This window comes from Erithacus rubecula, assembly GCF_903797595.1.
Source record: "Erithacus rubecula genome assembly, chromosome: 8".
NCBI classification, from domain to species: Eukaryota; Metazoa; Chordata; class Aves; order Passeriformes; family Muscicapidae; genus Erithacus; species Erithacus rubecula.
Genome location: NC_136659.1, coordinates 4,863,152 through 4,878,379, shown reverse-complemented (window position 1 = coordinate 4,878,379; position 15,228 = coordinate 4,863,152). Strand labels below are relative to the sequence as shown.

The 15,228-nt window shown below is 40.9% G+C and overlaps 1 protein-coding gene across 1 annotated transcript in view; it reads left to right on the top strand.

Moving 5' to 3' along the window:
* UNC80 (unc-80 homolog, NALCN channel complex subunit) overlaps positions 1–15,228 on the top strand; it is a 119,980-nt gene that overhangs the window by 51,188 nt on the left and 53,564 nt on the right. Inside the window, exons 24-29 of the mRNA XM_079311196.1 lie at positions 591–726; positions 3,352–3,485; positions 5,491–5,656; positions 9,069–9,275; positions 10,792–10,892; positions 13,793–13,990. Coding sequence (XP_079167322.1) covers positions 591–726; positions 3,352–3,485; positions 5,491–5,656; positions 9,069–9,275; positions 10,792–10,892; positions 13,793–13,990 — 942 coding nt within the window. The remainder of the gene's footprint in view (positions 1–590; positions 727–3,351; positions 3,486–5,490; positions 5,657–9,068; positions 9,276–10,791; positions 10,893–13,792; positions 13,991–15,228) is intronic.

Here is a 15,228-nt window from a genome sequence, read left to right as displayed (position 1 = left end):
AGGCTGGAATTTTGTGCTAATTTTGGATTTTTGTGTGTGGATTCTAGATTTAGCTCCTTCCCCTGGCTGGAGCATCTCCCAGTGGGATGATGTAATTTTATCAGTCATGCAGTGAGACACAATGGCCCATTAACAGGAGATATCTCCTGGAGGAAGGATGGGTTGTGGAAAAGATAAAGAACACTGCCGCACCTGGTTTTTAGCACTGTTTCTGGGTTCCTAAATCACAGTATAGTTTCTTAAGCAGAAGCCCTACATTCTCAGTAGAAAGACTTAGCAAAAATCTGCAATAAATATATCAAAGGAACAAAGAAAAGTGTAAGGAATTAATATTTCATAATGATCTATTCTCCTTCTCCCTATTATGTGCCAATTTGGAGTGGTTTATTGTTTAACTAAATTTACTTAAATTTTCATCCTGAAATTTAACACTTTGTAAATTTTTCTTGAAAAAAGGGGGAAATAAATGATAGTTTTGATAGCAATTAGTCTTTTGTCATGCCTTTCTCCTCTTAAGACAATAAAAATAAAGCCCAGGCATTCTGGTTGGGCTGAAATTCTCACCTGCTGTGTTCTTTCTCCATCTGCAGGCAATTGGTGTCCGCCTCAATGAGCTGTGCCATGCTGAGAGTGAGAGTCCTGCCAACCTGCTTGGCCTCATTTATGATGAGGAGACCAAGAGGCGCCTGAGAAAGGAGGATGAGGAAGAAGACTTTTTAGATGACAGTAAGGAGACTCCCTTTACTACAAGAACCCCCGCTTGTAAGAACCTCTGCTTTAGGAGCACTTAATATTTTTTCTCTTTTCATTTTCTTGCCACCCAGCTGTATTTCCCAGTCCCTCACTTTCACCCCAGCTTCCTCCCCTGTTCTTTTTGTGCCTGGATGTAAAACATGGCAGATGTGTAGCAGAACTGAAAGACTGGGAAGGGGAAACCAGGCCATGAGCTTCAATTCCTGTACACAGAAACTGCAGTTGTAAGCAGGGTCATAATTTATTTCTTGAGCCCTGCTGTCACCTGAGTGTCAAAAGTGGTTCATGCTCCAATCCTTACAGTTATTTCTGCCAAAATATTTGTGTAAGATCAGCCACTTTTCCCTTTCTGAACGTTGAAGGGCCAACTCACCTGATGTGAATTGGCACAGCTCTGCTAAAGACTTTTAAATCTTGGCTTGAGTATAGAAGTCAAGATTTCCAGGCAGAAAAAAAATTTAAAAAATAGCATCATTAAAAATCTGTGTAACAACAAGGTGATGTAGCCACCCACATTTGTGCCAGAAGGATGGAAGAGCTGTGACAGATCACTGATTCTGAAAGTTTGTATAAGCATGCAAGTTATAGCAAACCCTGTGAACCAAAATGAATTGTCAAAACACATCCTGTTGTAGCTGTAGGTGAAGGTGGTAGCAAACATTTTGTGCTCTTTAGACACCATTTATGTATACATGTGTGCTGCAGTTCACTGGTGCTTGTCTGTGTGTGCTGTTGTTCCCCATTGGATATGGTGTGCTGGCACTGTTTATTTTCCGTTTTCTCTTCTGTGGCTCTGGGTTTGTTCTTATCACTGCAGAAGGGCCCCCTTTGGACTAGAGAGAAGCTGGCAGGAACATGGCCCTTATAAGAAATGAGCTCCAGAGGAGGTCTTTGCCCTAAGCTCTCCCTTTAGGGGATATAGCCAAAGCAGGAGGAGGCTGGACACCAAAGATTCTTTCCCCTGCACCACAAAATAAACTACTCCATTCCAGTGATGGGGTGGCAGGACAGGCTTCCTTTTCCCAGCCACTTTCTTTTTTCAGCCACTCATACCAGGCACTCAAGGGGATAAAGAGCTGCTTTAAAAGATTACCCTGAGAGAAGCAAACAAAGACCAGTTTCTGGTCTAGAAAGCCATTTAAAAACTCAAGTGCTCTCCTGAAAACCAGTGTCTGAAAATGGCTCATCAGTAGTCCTGCTGTAGGCAGGGAGTTTTCAAAAGCTGCTTTCTATGCTGTAGGGAGTAGAGTGAAGAGCATTAAATATGCAGTTGCACATTCCATTGCACTGTATGTCTCATTTGCTTTTGATAGTTTAGATTATTTTAATCTTCACCAAGTCCGCAATTCATTATTGGTGTGTACAGGGGATCTGACAAGCATCTGATCCCTGCAGTGTTTTCTCACTTGTTTGCTTCAGTCTTTTTCTTTGCAAAAGCAGTTAGATCACACATGAGAAAAGCAAGTAAAGACATTAATCTCTCTGAAGTGTATGTAAATGGTAATATCAGGAATAACTTTAAAAATGGGTGTGGTTAGTTGTTGTCACAATTAACTATTTAATTTACTTTTTTTGCTGTCTGTTATCCTAAAAAGTACTTTTCAAATTGATCAAGCACTGAAGAATCCTTCCTACTTTTAAGCCTTGAATTGTATCAGATGGGTTTTATATGGTTTTAAATCTGATTGTTTCATTACAAAACTTGAAGTACCAACTGATACAAAACTCGAAGAATTTTTATAATCTCTCTTCCCTTTCCCTCTTAGTTTTAGGTTAAGAATTTGAATGAAAAATTAGATTAAGTAGTTTGATTTTTTCCCTTGATCATCTCTATATAGCACATGGATTGCTTGCACAATTTTAGAAGCCTGACTTCAAAGGAGGCTATCTTTTCCAGTTATCAGGGTCGTAATTAATAATAAAAGGAAAAGTATCTCTTTAACAGCTAGTCCTAACTCCCTTATTTTGAGATAATTTTCTATATTTGAAAGTGGTTCTTTTCCACAAATGACTTGAATGCAAAAATGAAAAGGAAAAGGATATCTATTTCTTAACCTGTAATAGCCTTAAATGACATGTATACAAAATGTCATAAACTTGTGCTTAGTTCAGTAGGTACCTCAACATAAAATACTATAATATATACTATACTCAATTATCATGTTACTTCAATTTAATGCAGCCTAATATAATAAAAAAATACTATAAAGTAATATAGTATAATATAATATAATATAATGCAATGCAATGCAATGTAATACAATGTAATATAATATAATATACAATAGAGTACAATAGAATACAATAGAATATATAAGTAATCTAATATAATCTATAATTAATAGCATATAAAATAGAATGCAATATGATATAATCAATGTAATATAAATGTCGATATTATTTCATGTGCTGGTAGATACATGGTTTGTTATTTGATTGATTCTGGTTTTTTAGTGTGGGGAAAGCAGCACAGGAGTGTGAGGTTTTGCTGTTTTTCAGTGCAGCTTGCATCGTGCACCATATGTGACAATGTCCATCACCTCTTGGCTCCAGATCTTGTATAAACACCTTGTTCATGACTGAAATATTCTTTCCTAGGCACTGTGAATCCTACCAAATGTTGTTGTCCCTTTGCACTAAAAATGGCAGCCTGCCAGCTTCTCTTGGAGATAACCACATTCCTTCGGGAGACCTTCCCCTACATGCCCAGACCACGGACTGAGCCTCTTGTGGTAAGTGGAGCACACACATGGGAGAGGGCTTGGCCTCCAGAATCACAGATTCCAGGCTCTGATCAGAGGCAAAATCTCCAGTGGATCACTTCTGAGTGAAAGGAGCAATTTTGTGTGGTGAACAGAAGATGGTCAGGGTACATGAAATAGATTGGTTAGGAAGGTAAGAGCATGGAAGGTGCTACTGGGGGTTAAATAAAGTTTCCAAAGAGAGAAGAGGGATTGAGAAACTGAGGGTGGGGGACCTGGGAAGTGTGGGAGGTAGAATATGGGAAATGACCAGCTCAGATGCTCACTAGTTGATTAGCAGGGCCAGGGGTGACTTAGGGGAAGGGAACAGAATGGCTTGCAGAGAATTTGCCAGAGCTTAAAAGCTGCAGATTGGTTTGGGTTAGATCCAGAAAATTGCAGGGAGAATGGGAAGAAATGAAAGAAATGGGGATAAGGAAGCAAAGAAAGAAAAAAAACTCCATGAGACTCAGAAAGGCACAGGCAAATGCTGGCATAAAAAATAAGCTAAACAACTGGTTAGGTGACAACTATGAATAGCAGAATATATGAAAAAATATTTTAAGTGATTCATTCTTGTGTGGATTTTCTTATGTCTAATACTGTGATTCAACATTACCTTTAGCCTGTTGTTTCAAAAAATACACATGCACACATTCATCTGTTGGTGAGTTGAGTTGACAGTGACCCTCAGCTTCAGAAGTGGGCAGCATGAAATGAGATGAAAATTAAATGTCTGACAGGCTTTCAGCTTTTCAGCCCAATTTCTTTAAGAAATCAGGATAAAAGTTATAAAGAAAAAATGAGAAGTTAAATTTACATGAAGGATTTAGCCTTACTTATCCTGGGTTTTGTTAATGACAGATCAAATTTTAGTCATGGCAATTATGCTTGGCAGGCTGATTTATCTGGATAGCATTGTAATTAGGTTCTGAAAATTATTCCAAAGGCTGTAGATGACCTCTGATGAAGTGGCTTATCCCCAAGGTATGCAAGAAGGGCAATTTTAAAAAGCAATAAATTCAGCAAAATTCTCCTTAAACACATTGATGATATTTCAACATAATAAAGGACTGCATCCACAAGCAGGATAATACTGTGGTTTAGAATACATGTAATTAAGTAGTTAGGCTTGGAACTAAGAATATATTGGATAATGAAAGTGAACAGAAATTAGTGCTTTTATATGAGCTAGAAGTGCAACTGGTTAATCACTTTCTAGACTTGTATATGGGAGACAAGGAGGAGGTATTATTCTGTGAGCTATAGGTGAAAGAAACCTTAAGGGCACATTATGCAAGAGTCTGTAAGATAAAATGGCCACAGAGTGCTGCTTCTAACTTTGTACAGAGGGGGGAAAAAAGAGGCAACAATAATCCAGTTTAAAATATTAATCTGTATTTTTGAAGTGATGCTTCCATTCCCAGAAGATCAGGTACATAATGTTATGGTCCATAAAGCTGGAATTTCAGTAGAGAAAATCTCACTTCCATTGGTGTTTGTAGGCATACCTGTTTCATAGGTAGGAGCACAGCCTTGGGAGCCTTAAAGAACTGAAACATTTGCAACTGAACTAGTTTTGGTGAACTAGTTTAACTACCAACAGAGCATGTAGACTGGGGTCTTGACTGAAGTTTCACCCAAAGCCTTTCACTGATCGTGGAGTAGAAACAAGCTCGATTTGCTCATAGCTGGGCACATTCCAAACCCACCCTCTGAGTGACCCTGACTGGCAGGGGGCTGGGCTGGATGATCTCCAGAAGTCCCTTCCAATCCCAATAGTTGTGTGATTTGTGTTTCCCCTCCTGAGCTGCAGTGGAATGTTAACCTGCAATGTGTGTTAGCGCCTGGTGACTCTTCCACCTCGGCAGGTGGCTCAGCCTGCTGCAAGGACAAACAGCACTTATGTGTGACTAAAACAAACCCCATCTGGAGCAGCTCTCCCTGAAGCTTCTCATGCTGCTGGCACATCTGTGTGCTCTGCATTCTGCTGCAGGATCTGGAGAGCTACAGGATGCGCCTGGACCCTGAGATGGACCGACACAGGTATGAGAGAAAGATCAGCTTTGCCGGGGTGCTGGATGAAAATGAAGATTCAAAGGATTCCCTACACAGCAGCAGCCACACCCTCAAATCTGAGGCTGGCTTCGAGGAGAAAAAAGGTTTGTCAGAGCAATAAGGCTTTTGTGTTCTCAGGGCTTGTGAAGTGGCGCTTGGTTTTGTGTTTTCATTTGCATAGACTGTGTTTAAAAGCAGGCAGCCATGAAGTCACGTGGCTTTAAATCATTTCTGAGATGCTTTTGGCCTTCAGGGTTCAATATAATGAATGTGAGAAGCAAAGATGTTAAATTTTATAGAAGTGCTATGACTGAAATCAATCAAAAGCTTTGCACAATTGCTAAAAAGGAATAAGCCTTGTTTGAAACTTAGTGGGATGCTGAGAGAAGCATCACTATTTGAGTCACTGTAAAAATAAAGATCAAAAGTTGTGATTGTTTTTTTTTTTCTGATCACAGTTTTTCATTTTGGGGAAATCACAGACAAAAGGGAAGATTGCTATTTTTCTGTGGAAAATCTGTTTGGAAGTCATGGCATCACAACAAATTAGTGTGATTGGTCTCTTGAATTCTTTGCTACCACATGAAAAATACACTGTGTGGCTTTTGGTGGCTAGCAGATTGGTGTTACCAACATACTCTATCCTGTGCAAGCAAACTTCAAGCTCACTGTATTTGCTGAGAATAGCAGATTGTTTCCATTTCTGAGCCATCCCATGCAAGACTCACATTCTATCTGATGGTACAAGTGTTGCAATACAATATAGTCATTGTGTGTATTTGCAATTAGAGACCAAACTGCCAGATACCCCTGGATGACCCTCTTACAAGTTTCCTAGAGCAATTTACTTTCTGTCTCATAGTTGTAATTTACAGGTGCAGGAATTTGAATTATGATTTTGATGATTGCTTGAAAAGGATAAATGTCTAATGGTTGTTTCACAACAGTGAGATCTGTGGCTGGTTTTCCTCTCAGAAATGTCCATTAATGATTAGGAGGAGCTTTTATTGACTTCTGCAGGCTTTGGATAAAGTCTGTGTTGTCTTCAGCTGTGATCTTGCCACAATTACTGGAGAAAATATTAGAAATGCTTCCATGATTTGTGTGGTATAAAACTTTCTCCAGAATTGTGTGTCTGGTGGGCCAGCTACTGTTGTGCAGACAGATGGGTACCCACCTAAGAAAGGTGAGCTGGATAAATTGATGCTCACTTGTCCAATCTTGGTATATTGGCAGCCCAAAAAACCAGACAGCCTTATGGTCTGTCTGACAGTCTAAGATGTGTGGGATAAGATGTCTCCACCTATTTAGATGAGAAAAAGTTTGGGTTGGGGATTTTTTTGAGGCTAGTTACGACAATTGCTTGAAACCATTTTTAAGCTTTCCAGAAAACAGTCCTGGGGATGTTACCTGATTGGGAGAATACCTTCAAACAGGCAGTCCTGCTGGAAAATACTGGTGGAAAGGCCCTAACTATCCTCTTTTTCTTAGAGACAATGCTGACTTAGCTTTTCCTTTGCATGTCACTGTGCTACAGGGGTAATGTACTTTTGCAAGATAGTATTGACTTTCTGCATCCTTTTCTCCATTAAACTACAATTTCCTGCAGTTTTATTAGTGTTTTCTTTCCATTATCCCTTTCCCCTAACTTGATATGTAGTTTTTCTTTACTAAAGCTTCCTTACAGCATTTTAAGCATGGGGAAAGTGACTATGGTAGGAAGGTTGAATCCTAATATACCGTAGCAAAAATGTAATTCCAGTATTTTAGAAGCTTAATAAATGCAAGATAATGTTATATTTTAAAAATCACAATAATTATGTTCTTTTCTTTGGCCACAGCACATTCTTCTGGAAATCCACCTGGGCCAAACACTACAGATGCAGAGGCATCTTTCATAATCTACACTTGCCTAGATGAGAAAATGTCGTTGTGTGGATGTAACTAAATTTTGCTTGCCTGCAGTGAGAGGTTTCTTTATCTCTAAGCCTTTGATGAGTACTAATCTCATTTTTTTCATTTTTCTGGAGTGTTGAAAACTTTGCTGTCATTACTCCCCCCAGGCATGGCTTAGCAGCTATCCAAAAGCCACGGGTTTACTGTGTAGAATCTTCTCCAGGTAGGTCTGAAATACAGGCACTGCAGCTAGGTAGAGCAGGCTCTCAGATGGTCACATGTACTCTTTGGGTGCCAAAATGGGATCCTGCAGACTTCATGAAGTGCAGTTACAAGTGATTAAGCAGCCTGGGAGTCGTGGAGCTGATATGAACATTCTTCAAGCAGTAGCAATTGCTAAGGTACTTAGCATGGTCACTTGGAGGGAGATTCTTTGGCCAGACAACAGTGGTTTGCCAGCTGACTTGTGAGGACTGAGGGGCAGCTCTCAAAACTGTCTTTGGCCAGGATGCTAGCCATTGGAAATGGGAGTGGGAGTTCCATTCTGGGGGCAATCTCAGGAGTAAAGGTGTGTTTGCTTTATCCCAAAGCCAGAATAGAATTCTATTTAAATATTTTGCTTATCTGTGGTATCCAAAAAAGCTCTGTGCTGTTCATTCCCAACCACACACCAAAAGATAATTGATCACACGTGGCCTTGCCTGGTTAGATCTGCAGAAAAATGACTGAGTGTTGCAACATTTGGACTGACATTCTGCCATGTACTGCCTTTGAACTAAGAGGAGAATGAAAGTGCAAACAGTCGGTGCTTTAAACATTGAACCATTCCATGCGTGTGCTCATCAAAAATGCCAAGTGTCAATGGATGTTGTCAATGCCTGAAAGCTGCTGGTTTGTCTGAAGGAGAAGATCCACATGCTTCTGTTTCCTCTAAAGCATTCTAATGATGAAGAGTAACATGCAGAGACACGGATTTATGCAAACCTTGCTTCAAAGAAGTCTTATGTGCTAGCCTCATGAAGCAGACTCCCCTCTGTGCTGTATAAATAAATAATTGATCCTACTTCAGAGCTCAGGGAGGTTTACACAACCCAGGCCCATGGGAACATAGGTTTGTCCAAGGTGGCTTGTTCATGCTTGGGATTCAGCCAGCTATCTGTAGCAAGAGGTGATGCTGCACTAATCTAAACTCTAAGGACTGGCCAAGAAAACTGCAATTTACATCCATTGGGCAGATCCTGCTTCCTGGCAGGAATTGGTTCCAATTAGTGTGAATTGTAGGATTTTCTTGTCCACGTTTTGGGTTTGTGTTAGCACAGATGACTCTACTTGCTGGTGGTTGAACAAGGGCTAATCCCAAACACAGGCAAGGCCTGAGGTGCTGCACCAGCTCTCCAGGACGTGAGGTGTTGAACACACTTTTGTGAAGCATCTTTTCTCTCTGACTGATCGAGCTGCATTGGCGTTGGCTTTGGAGGGAGTCTCTGATCCCACATTCCTTGGCAGAAGACCTGGCAGCGAAGGGTCGGGAGGGCGGGGAGGGCCAGCATCTCTTTCTTTTTTTTACAAAACGGGGAGAAATTAAGGGGAAAAAAGTCCTCTTTTATTCTTTTAATGCAGTTCCCAGCAGGAAGATCAGGATAGGAGGAGGCTCCCGCTTGCTCCAGATTAAAGGAACCCGCAGTTTCCGGGTGAAGAAGGGGGGTTCCCTTTCCAGCATTCGCCGGGCCGGCAGCCTAAAGAGCACCAAGTTATCACGGCAGGACTCAGAGTCTGAGAATGAGGAGCTGCAGCTGTCCCACAGCAGGGACACTGTCACTGATATAGGTAACTTAGATGAGCGGGTGGAAAGGGAGGGGACACTAGGAAGGACCTTAAAACTCTCAATGTGATTGCAGCAGAGATAGAAATGACAAGAGATCCCCACCCATGCAGGCTAGGGAAAAAAACCAAAACCAATCTAGATCTAAAATCTCTTTTCAGGGCAAGGGAGGAACATGGCCCAAATTCTGGGTGCAGCGTCGGCTCCGTGCACAGATTGTCAGTTCAGCACTGTGTTAGGGCATCTTGGAATGCTGGCCTGCCAGCCCAACACCTGCTCTGTCTAGGGTAGCACATGCATATTCACATGCACACACCCCTAAGCCAGATATAAGGAATGCATGAGTTCATATTTATATATGATACTTTACTGTCCACGGCAACAGATTGGCTATATATATATGTATATATATATATATATATATATATATATAGGCATGTACTTCATATCCCACGCTGGATATGATGCCATAAGCATGTCAGGTGACATGTGAAACATGTATTCCTCTGTGCAGAACATAACATTCACGTGCTGCATACTGTATTTCTACATGCTGGCACATACATCTATTTTTGTGGCTTACAGCTGCTTTCCTTAGGATTTGAAAGATGGATATCTGTACATATATCTTATGGAAAGAGGATGTGCATCCTACTCGGTGAAATCTCCACCACAATTGAATTAAAGGGCTTCCCCCCTTCACTACTGGTGTTAACCAAAACCTCTGGATACATTTGGAGCTGAAATAACCTCCGAAGTTTAATGGTCATTTTTACGTTGCCCAAAAGGTACTTCAGTAGGAGAGCATGGAGAGTGGGTTTGTCAATTCTGTAAACTTTGACAAGTCACAGTTCACTTAAAGAAGAGAAAAAAGGTAAACCAAAATTCATCTCCAGCCAGCTCTTAATATCATTAGTATTAGTTTTATAGCAGGCCCATAGGGTAAGAAGTGGCTAGGGGATACACAGGAGTCAGTGGAATTCTCAGGGAAATCTCTCCCTTGGCTGAGTTCTAAAGTGTTCTTGTGTGCCAGAATCAGGATTTTTTTCCCCTTTCATCCCCATGATATTAGCAGTCTCTGTGGGCAATTATCAGGGATTTTGTTGGCATTTCCAGTTGGATGCCACTTCTGGTTGGATTTTTTGTTGATATTTTTAACCACAGAGCCCAGTCAATGCAGATCACTAAACCAGCCATTTGCATCATCTGAATGGTGCAAAGAGTTTGTTTATGATGGATTTGGATTATCCACTTCCCTTCCATTAAAGAAAAAAAAATGGAGGGACAAATGTTTGCTACAGACAAGATGGTCTAAGGGTCAAGTCCAAATAGTTCTTGTAAGTGTCAAGCCAGCACAGGACTGGGGAGGGATGTCCAAATGCAGTCTTTCCAGTGTGGCATATTCTGTGTACTCTCATCTGTTCCCACAAGGCTGGCCTGGCTTACAAGTGCTGTCCCTAGTCTTAAAGCACATGGGGAGCAATAAAAACAACAACCTTTTTGGGTATTTTTCTTTTGAAGAAGGGAGCCCTTGGAGTGCGAGCGAGCCCAGCATTGAGCCTGAGGTACTGAGCAGCACAGGCATGGAGGAGAATTATCACCGCAACATGTCGTGGCTGCATGTAAGTACCAGTGCCAGCAGTGCTCCCAGGGATGGGATTTTCAATAGGAAAAACATTTGTGTGGCAATAACCAGATCAGAGTTTGTGATTTTTTTCCATACAGCATAAAGGATCTCGAGCTAAGTAAGCTGCGACCTTTGGAAATTGCATGTTTGCCATTTCTGAAATGGACTTAAATGTCTTCTCTCTAGCTCATATATTTGATTTTTTTTCCTCCCTAGGTGTGCAGGGACAGCCATACTACCTCAGCTGAAAAACACATTAGCTCAGTACCTTATTTCCAGCATGGTTAATAGTGTGTATTTCAGAGAGAGCAACAGAATGGACTGCAGTGTGAGCTGGGCTTCTGGGAAGTGGCATTTTAGAAGCTGCCAACAGAGCCTTACCCAACAGACAGGGAATACAACACTGCAGGTGTGATTTGATCCAACAGGTGTAGAACACTGCAGGTGTTCTTTGGTACCCTTTGGGCAATCTCTGTGCCTGTGGTTTAGACTTGCCAGAGGTCAGCTGGGCCAGTGTGCTCTGCTCAATCCCCTGGTGTCCTCTGGTGCAGTGTGGCCAATGTGTCATGCACACACCTTGGGCTGACTCACTGTGCAGTGGGTTGACTCACTGTGTATGTGAGTGAGCACAGACACTTTTTGATTTCTGAGTTCCCTTTGGGAAGGGCATTTCTTGGTATCTTCATTTTTCCCCCCAGATATTTCACACAGACTGCTCTCAGCTACCCCATTCCTATGGGGTGTGGGCAAGAACAGGCTTAACTTTTATGTCAGAAACAGTTCTTGATAGTTGTCTTTTTCAGATGAGGCTGGCAGGGCAGGGAATTTGAATGCCATGTCTTCCAATCTAGCAACTCAGTCCCTGGATTGCCCTGTTTTCTGCCAGTACTCTAATGCTCTTGGAATGGTTACACCTCATTTGGAAATCCCAGTGTACTAAACTGAGTGTGTTAGACATATATGTATGTATTAGATGCTGCATCATTAGAGGATAAGGGAATTTCCCTAGTTAGCTGCTTAAGGTAAATCATGGTGCCTTTTCTCAGTGTGGTGGGATGAATGAACTCGTGAATTCTGAGGGAAACTTGAGGTGTTTGTTTCACTTTACATGTGATTAGCTGGCACAGGAGAAAGGAAAATTTGAAAAAGCATCTGGTATACTTAATGACAGGCAAGTACCAGTATTACATGACAATGCTATTTTTTTCATTTGTTAGAAAGTGTGGGTAGATTGTCACTAAAACTATGGGCAAAGCAAAAGCTTGCTTAGTTGTCACAAGCAAACAACTCTAAAGGATCACTGGTTCCAATTTGGTTTTTTTCAGATTTGTTTTAGATTAAGCTCCTGTCATTTTTAGAAGCTTAAACATTTTAAGGTTGAATATGATGTGGCAGCCTGGAGAGAGAGCCAGCAGACTTCAGCTGCACAGACCTTGACACAGTGGATGGAAAATTGGGATAGCTTCCTTCTGGTAGTTATGGTACTTCTGCACTGGGTTATGGGGGGAAGAGAAGGATTCATAAAGGCCTCTTAAGACCTGCAGTGTGAATGGCTTGGAGATGCCTGTGTGTTTTCCTCAGAGTGCTAGTAAGAGGCTGGGTTTGTGCTTAATGTGAATATCAATGTACAAAGAGCTGCTGGGCTGAGCTTTTCTCCTCTGGCAAGAAACCATCTGAGTTACACCAGAGAGCATTCACTCAGAACAGCTAAATTCAAAATATTTACCTGATTTTTAGGTAAATTTTACTACTCCTTGCTGCCATATGATGACACCAGTATGTTGGAACCCAGAAGCCTGGGAGTTTTGAACTTTCTGTGATTTCTGACACTGACCCCAGGAGAACACTGCTTTTGACTTAAGGCCTTGGAGAAGGCTTCCAAATTTGAGTGATGGAGTTAAAATCACTGGTGTGTAGTTAGAATAGAAGTGTGTAATGTCACATGGTGAAGGGTTTGGAATTCTGGGCTTTAGAATATAGTAAAAGGTGTGGGACAAGATGGTGGTTTTTGGTTCTGTCTTCTTCCTTGTTCTTCATGGTTTCAGGCCATAGTTTTTGGTTGGACAGTCAGGGCTGCACTGTGGGTCACTGGAGTTTGGTTATTGAGTCAAAAGTATAAATGATACAGGTGTTAGTTCTTTATTGGACTCTTAAGCTTTAAAAGATCTTGTAACTAGCTGGATTCATCTCCATTTTCTCATTTTTAGTTGGTAGCTGGAAGTGTTGCAGAACTCTTTGTCCTTTAGGTAAGATTTAAGAAACCAAGCCCGAACATGAGAAACTGATCTCCTTCGTGTTTTTAATCCTGGCTCTGAGTGAAGACAGAAGAAAATGAAGACAAGCCACTAATTAGGTGGTGCAGTTACCCCATTTACACTTGTAGAAATAGTGACTTAACCAGCCACCATAGAGCTGGACTAGATGTTTCTACCCAATGCCAGTGAGGGAAGCATACACAGAGCAATTGACACAGCTAATTTCTACTTGAGAGCATACTGAGATATCCCCTCTGCACCCCTTGAAGGAAACTAACCCCCAAAGAGGGTGTTTGCAGCTTTAGGAGCAATTGGCTATTGATGGTTTTCAGTCCAAGCTCTCATTTTTAAGTGGTGATACAACAGCTTTTCTGCAAATTAAAAATATGCTGTTTTCCTCAGCCTTAACCTTGCCACTAGCCCAATATACACATTTATAGCAGCTGTTTTTGTTTGCTTTGTTAGCACTAATGGTTCTTTAGCCATGCCCAGCTACTGAGTATGAAGAGCTACACAGACTACACCCCTTTTTAAAGCTGAGATTCACACCTGGGCTGAGGAGAAATTTGCTTGGCTGTCCCAAATCACTGCCTGTGCACCTCCATTTTCTGTGGGTAACTACTTATTTTTTAATCCCCAGGTTATGATCCTGTTGTGCAACCAGCAAAGTTTCATTTGCACGCACATCGACTACTGCCACCCGCACTGCTACCTGCATCACAGCCGCTCCTGTGCTCGCCTTGTCCGAGCCATCAAGCTGCTCTATGGGGACACTGTGGACTCCCTCAGAGAAAACAGCACCCTCAGCAACGTGGCAAGGGGCAAGAAACAAAAGGAAGTGAGTGTGGGAATGGGAAAAGCAGAATATTTGGGGATTTGCACAGACGCGTCGTAATTTCCTGTGAAAAGTGATTGATGTGCTCGTATGGTTCTTCCATGACAAAATTGATGCAGGTTTTCCTAAGCTTAGCTTTGCTGTAAAAAAACCCAGCAACTAAGTCATTCAATATTGTGTAAGGAATTGGTTTGGGATGAATCTTGGTTGCTGATACAAAGTTCACAACCCAACTTCAATTTTAGTGTTCTTTTGTGGCTGCTACTTACTACCCTGTGGATTCTGTCTCTGTTCCTGTTTTATCCCTGTCTGTTAGTAAGCAAAACTCTTGAAATTCCTGTAAAATCTTCTGTAATTTCTTTCTTTTAGGTCTGAGCTCTCAGCTGTTCCAAGAATTGTATACTATATATACATATATAATATACACATTATATACATATATAGGCATATATGTGTATTATATATGTATATTATGTACATATATAATGTATTATATACATGTATAATATATATAATACATTTTATATATATATAGTGTATTATATACATGCATCATGTATATATAATGTATACAATGCATGTATTGCATACATTAGTCATTAATGTTTGTCTCATTTTAATGACCATTTCAGCACAATATTCAGACAACTTTGTGATCATTTTATATGTAAAAGTGTACTTTTAACTTTAGTGGAAATAGATTTCTGCTTTCAGGAAAGTGCCCACCCAGCCACCAACTGAATTGTGCCAGCAGTTAAACCACAGCAGGCAGAGTGCAGTTATCCTGAATAATTGTAGTGGCAGAGCCATTCAACTGCTTTGCAATAACATTGAGAACAGAAGTGTTCATGAGACTGTCATGAAGGTTTCTGTTGGGTAAAGAGGCTATCACCCTTGGCAGTGGCATATGAAGGAGAAAAATTCATTCTATTTCTTCATCAAGGAGATGGTTTGTTTCCTGTCAAGTTAGAAAATTAAAGGATATTTTCAAAGAAGAAAGAACAGAAGAGGTGAAACAGAAGCTTTCCTGCTTTCCTGCAAACTGTAAACCCCACATTTTTCCTCTAGCACAGAAAAGTATGAGTTATTTGGAAAGAGAGACAGTCATTTCCTCTGCAGAAGAGATGAGTAGCTGGTAGGTTTCATGAAAGGCAGCAAAAAAATGTTCATTTCTGTGTCTTGTTTCCTCTCCAAGATTGAATTGCAAGACAGAGATATGCACTTTATCCTACATCAAACCA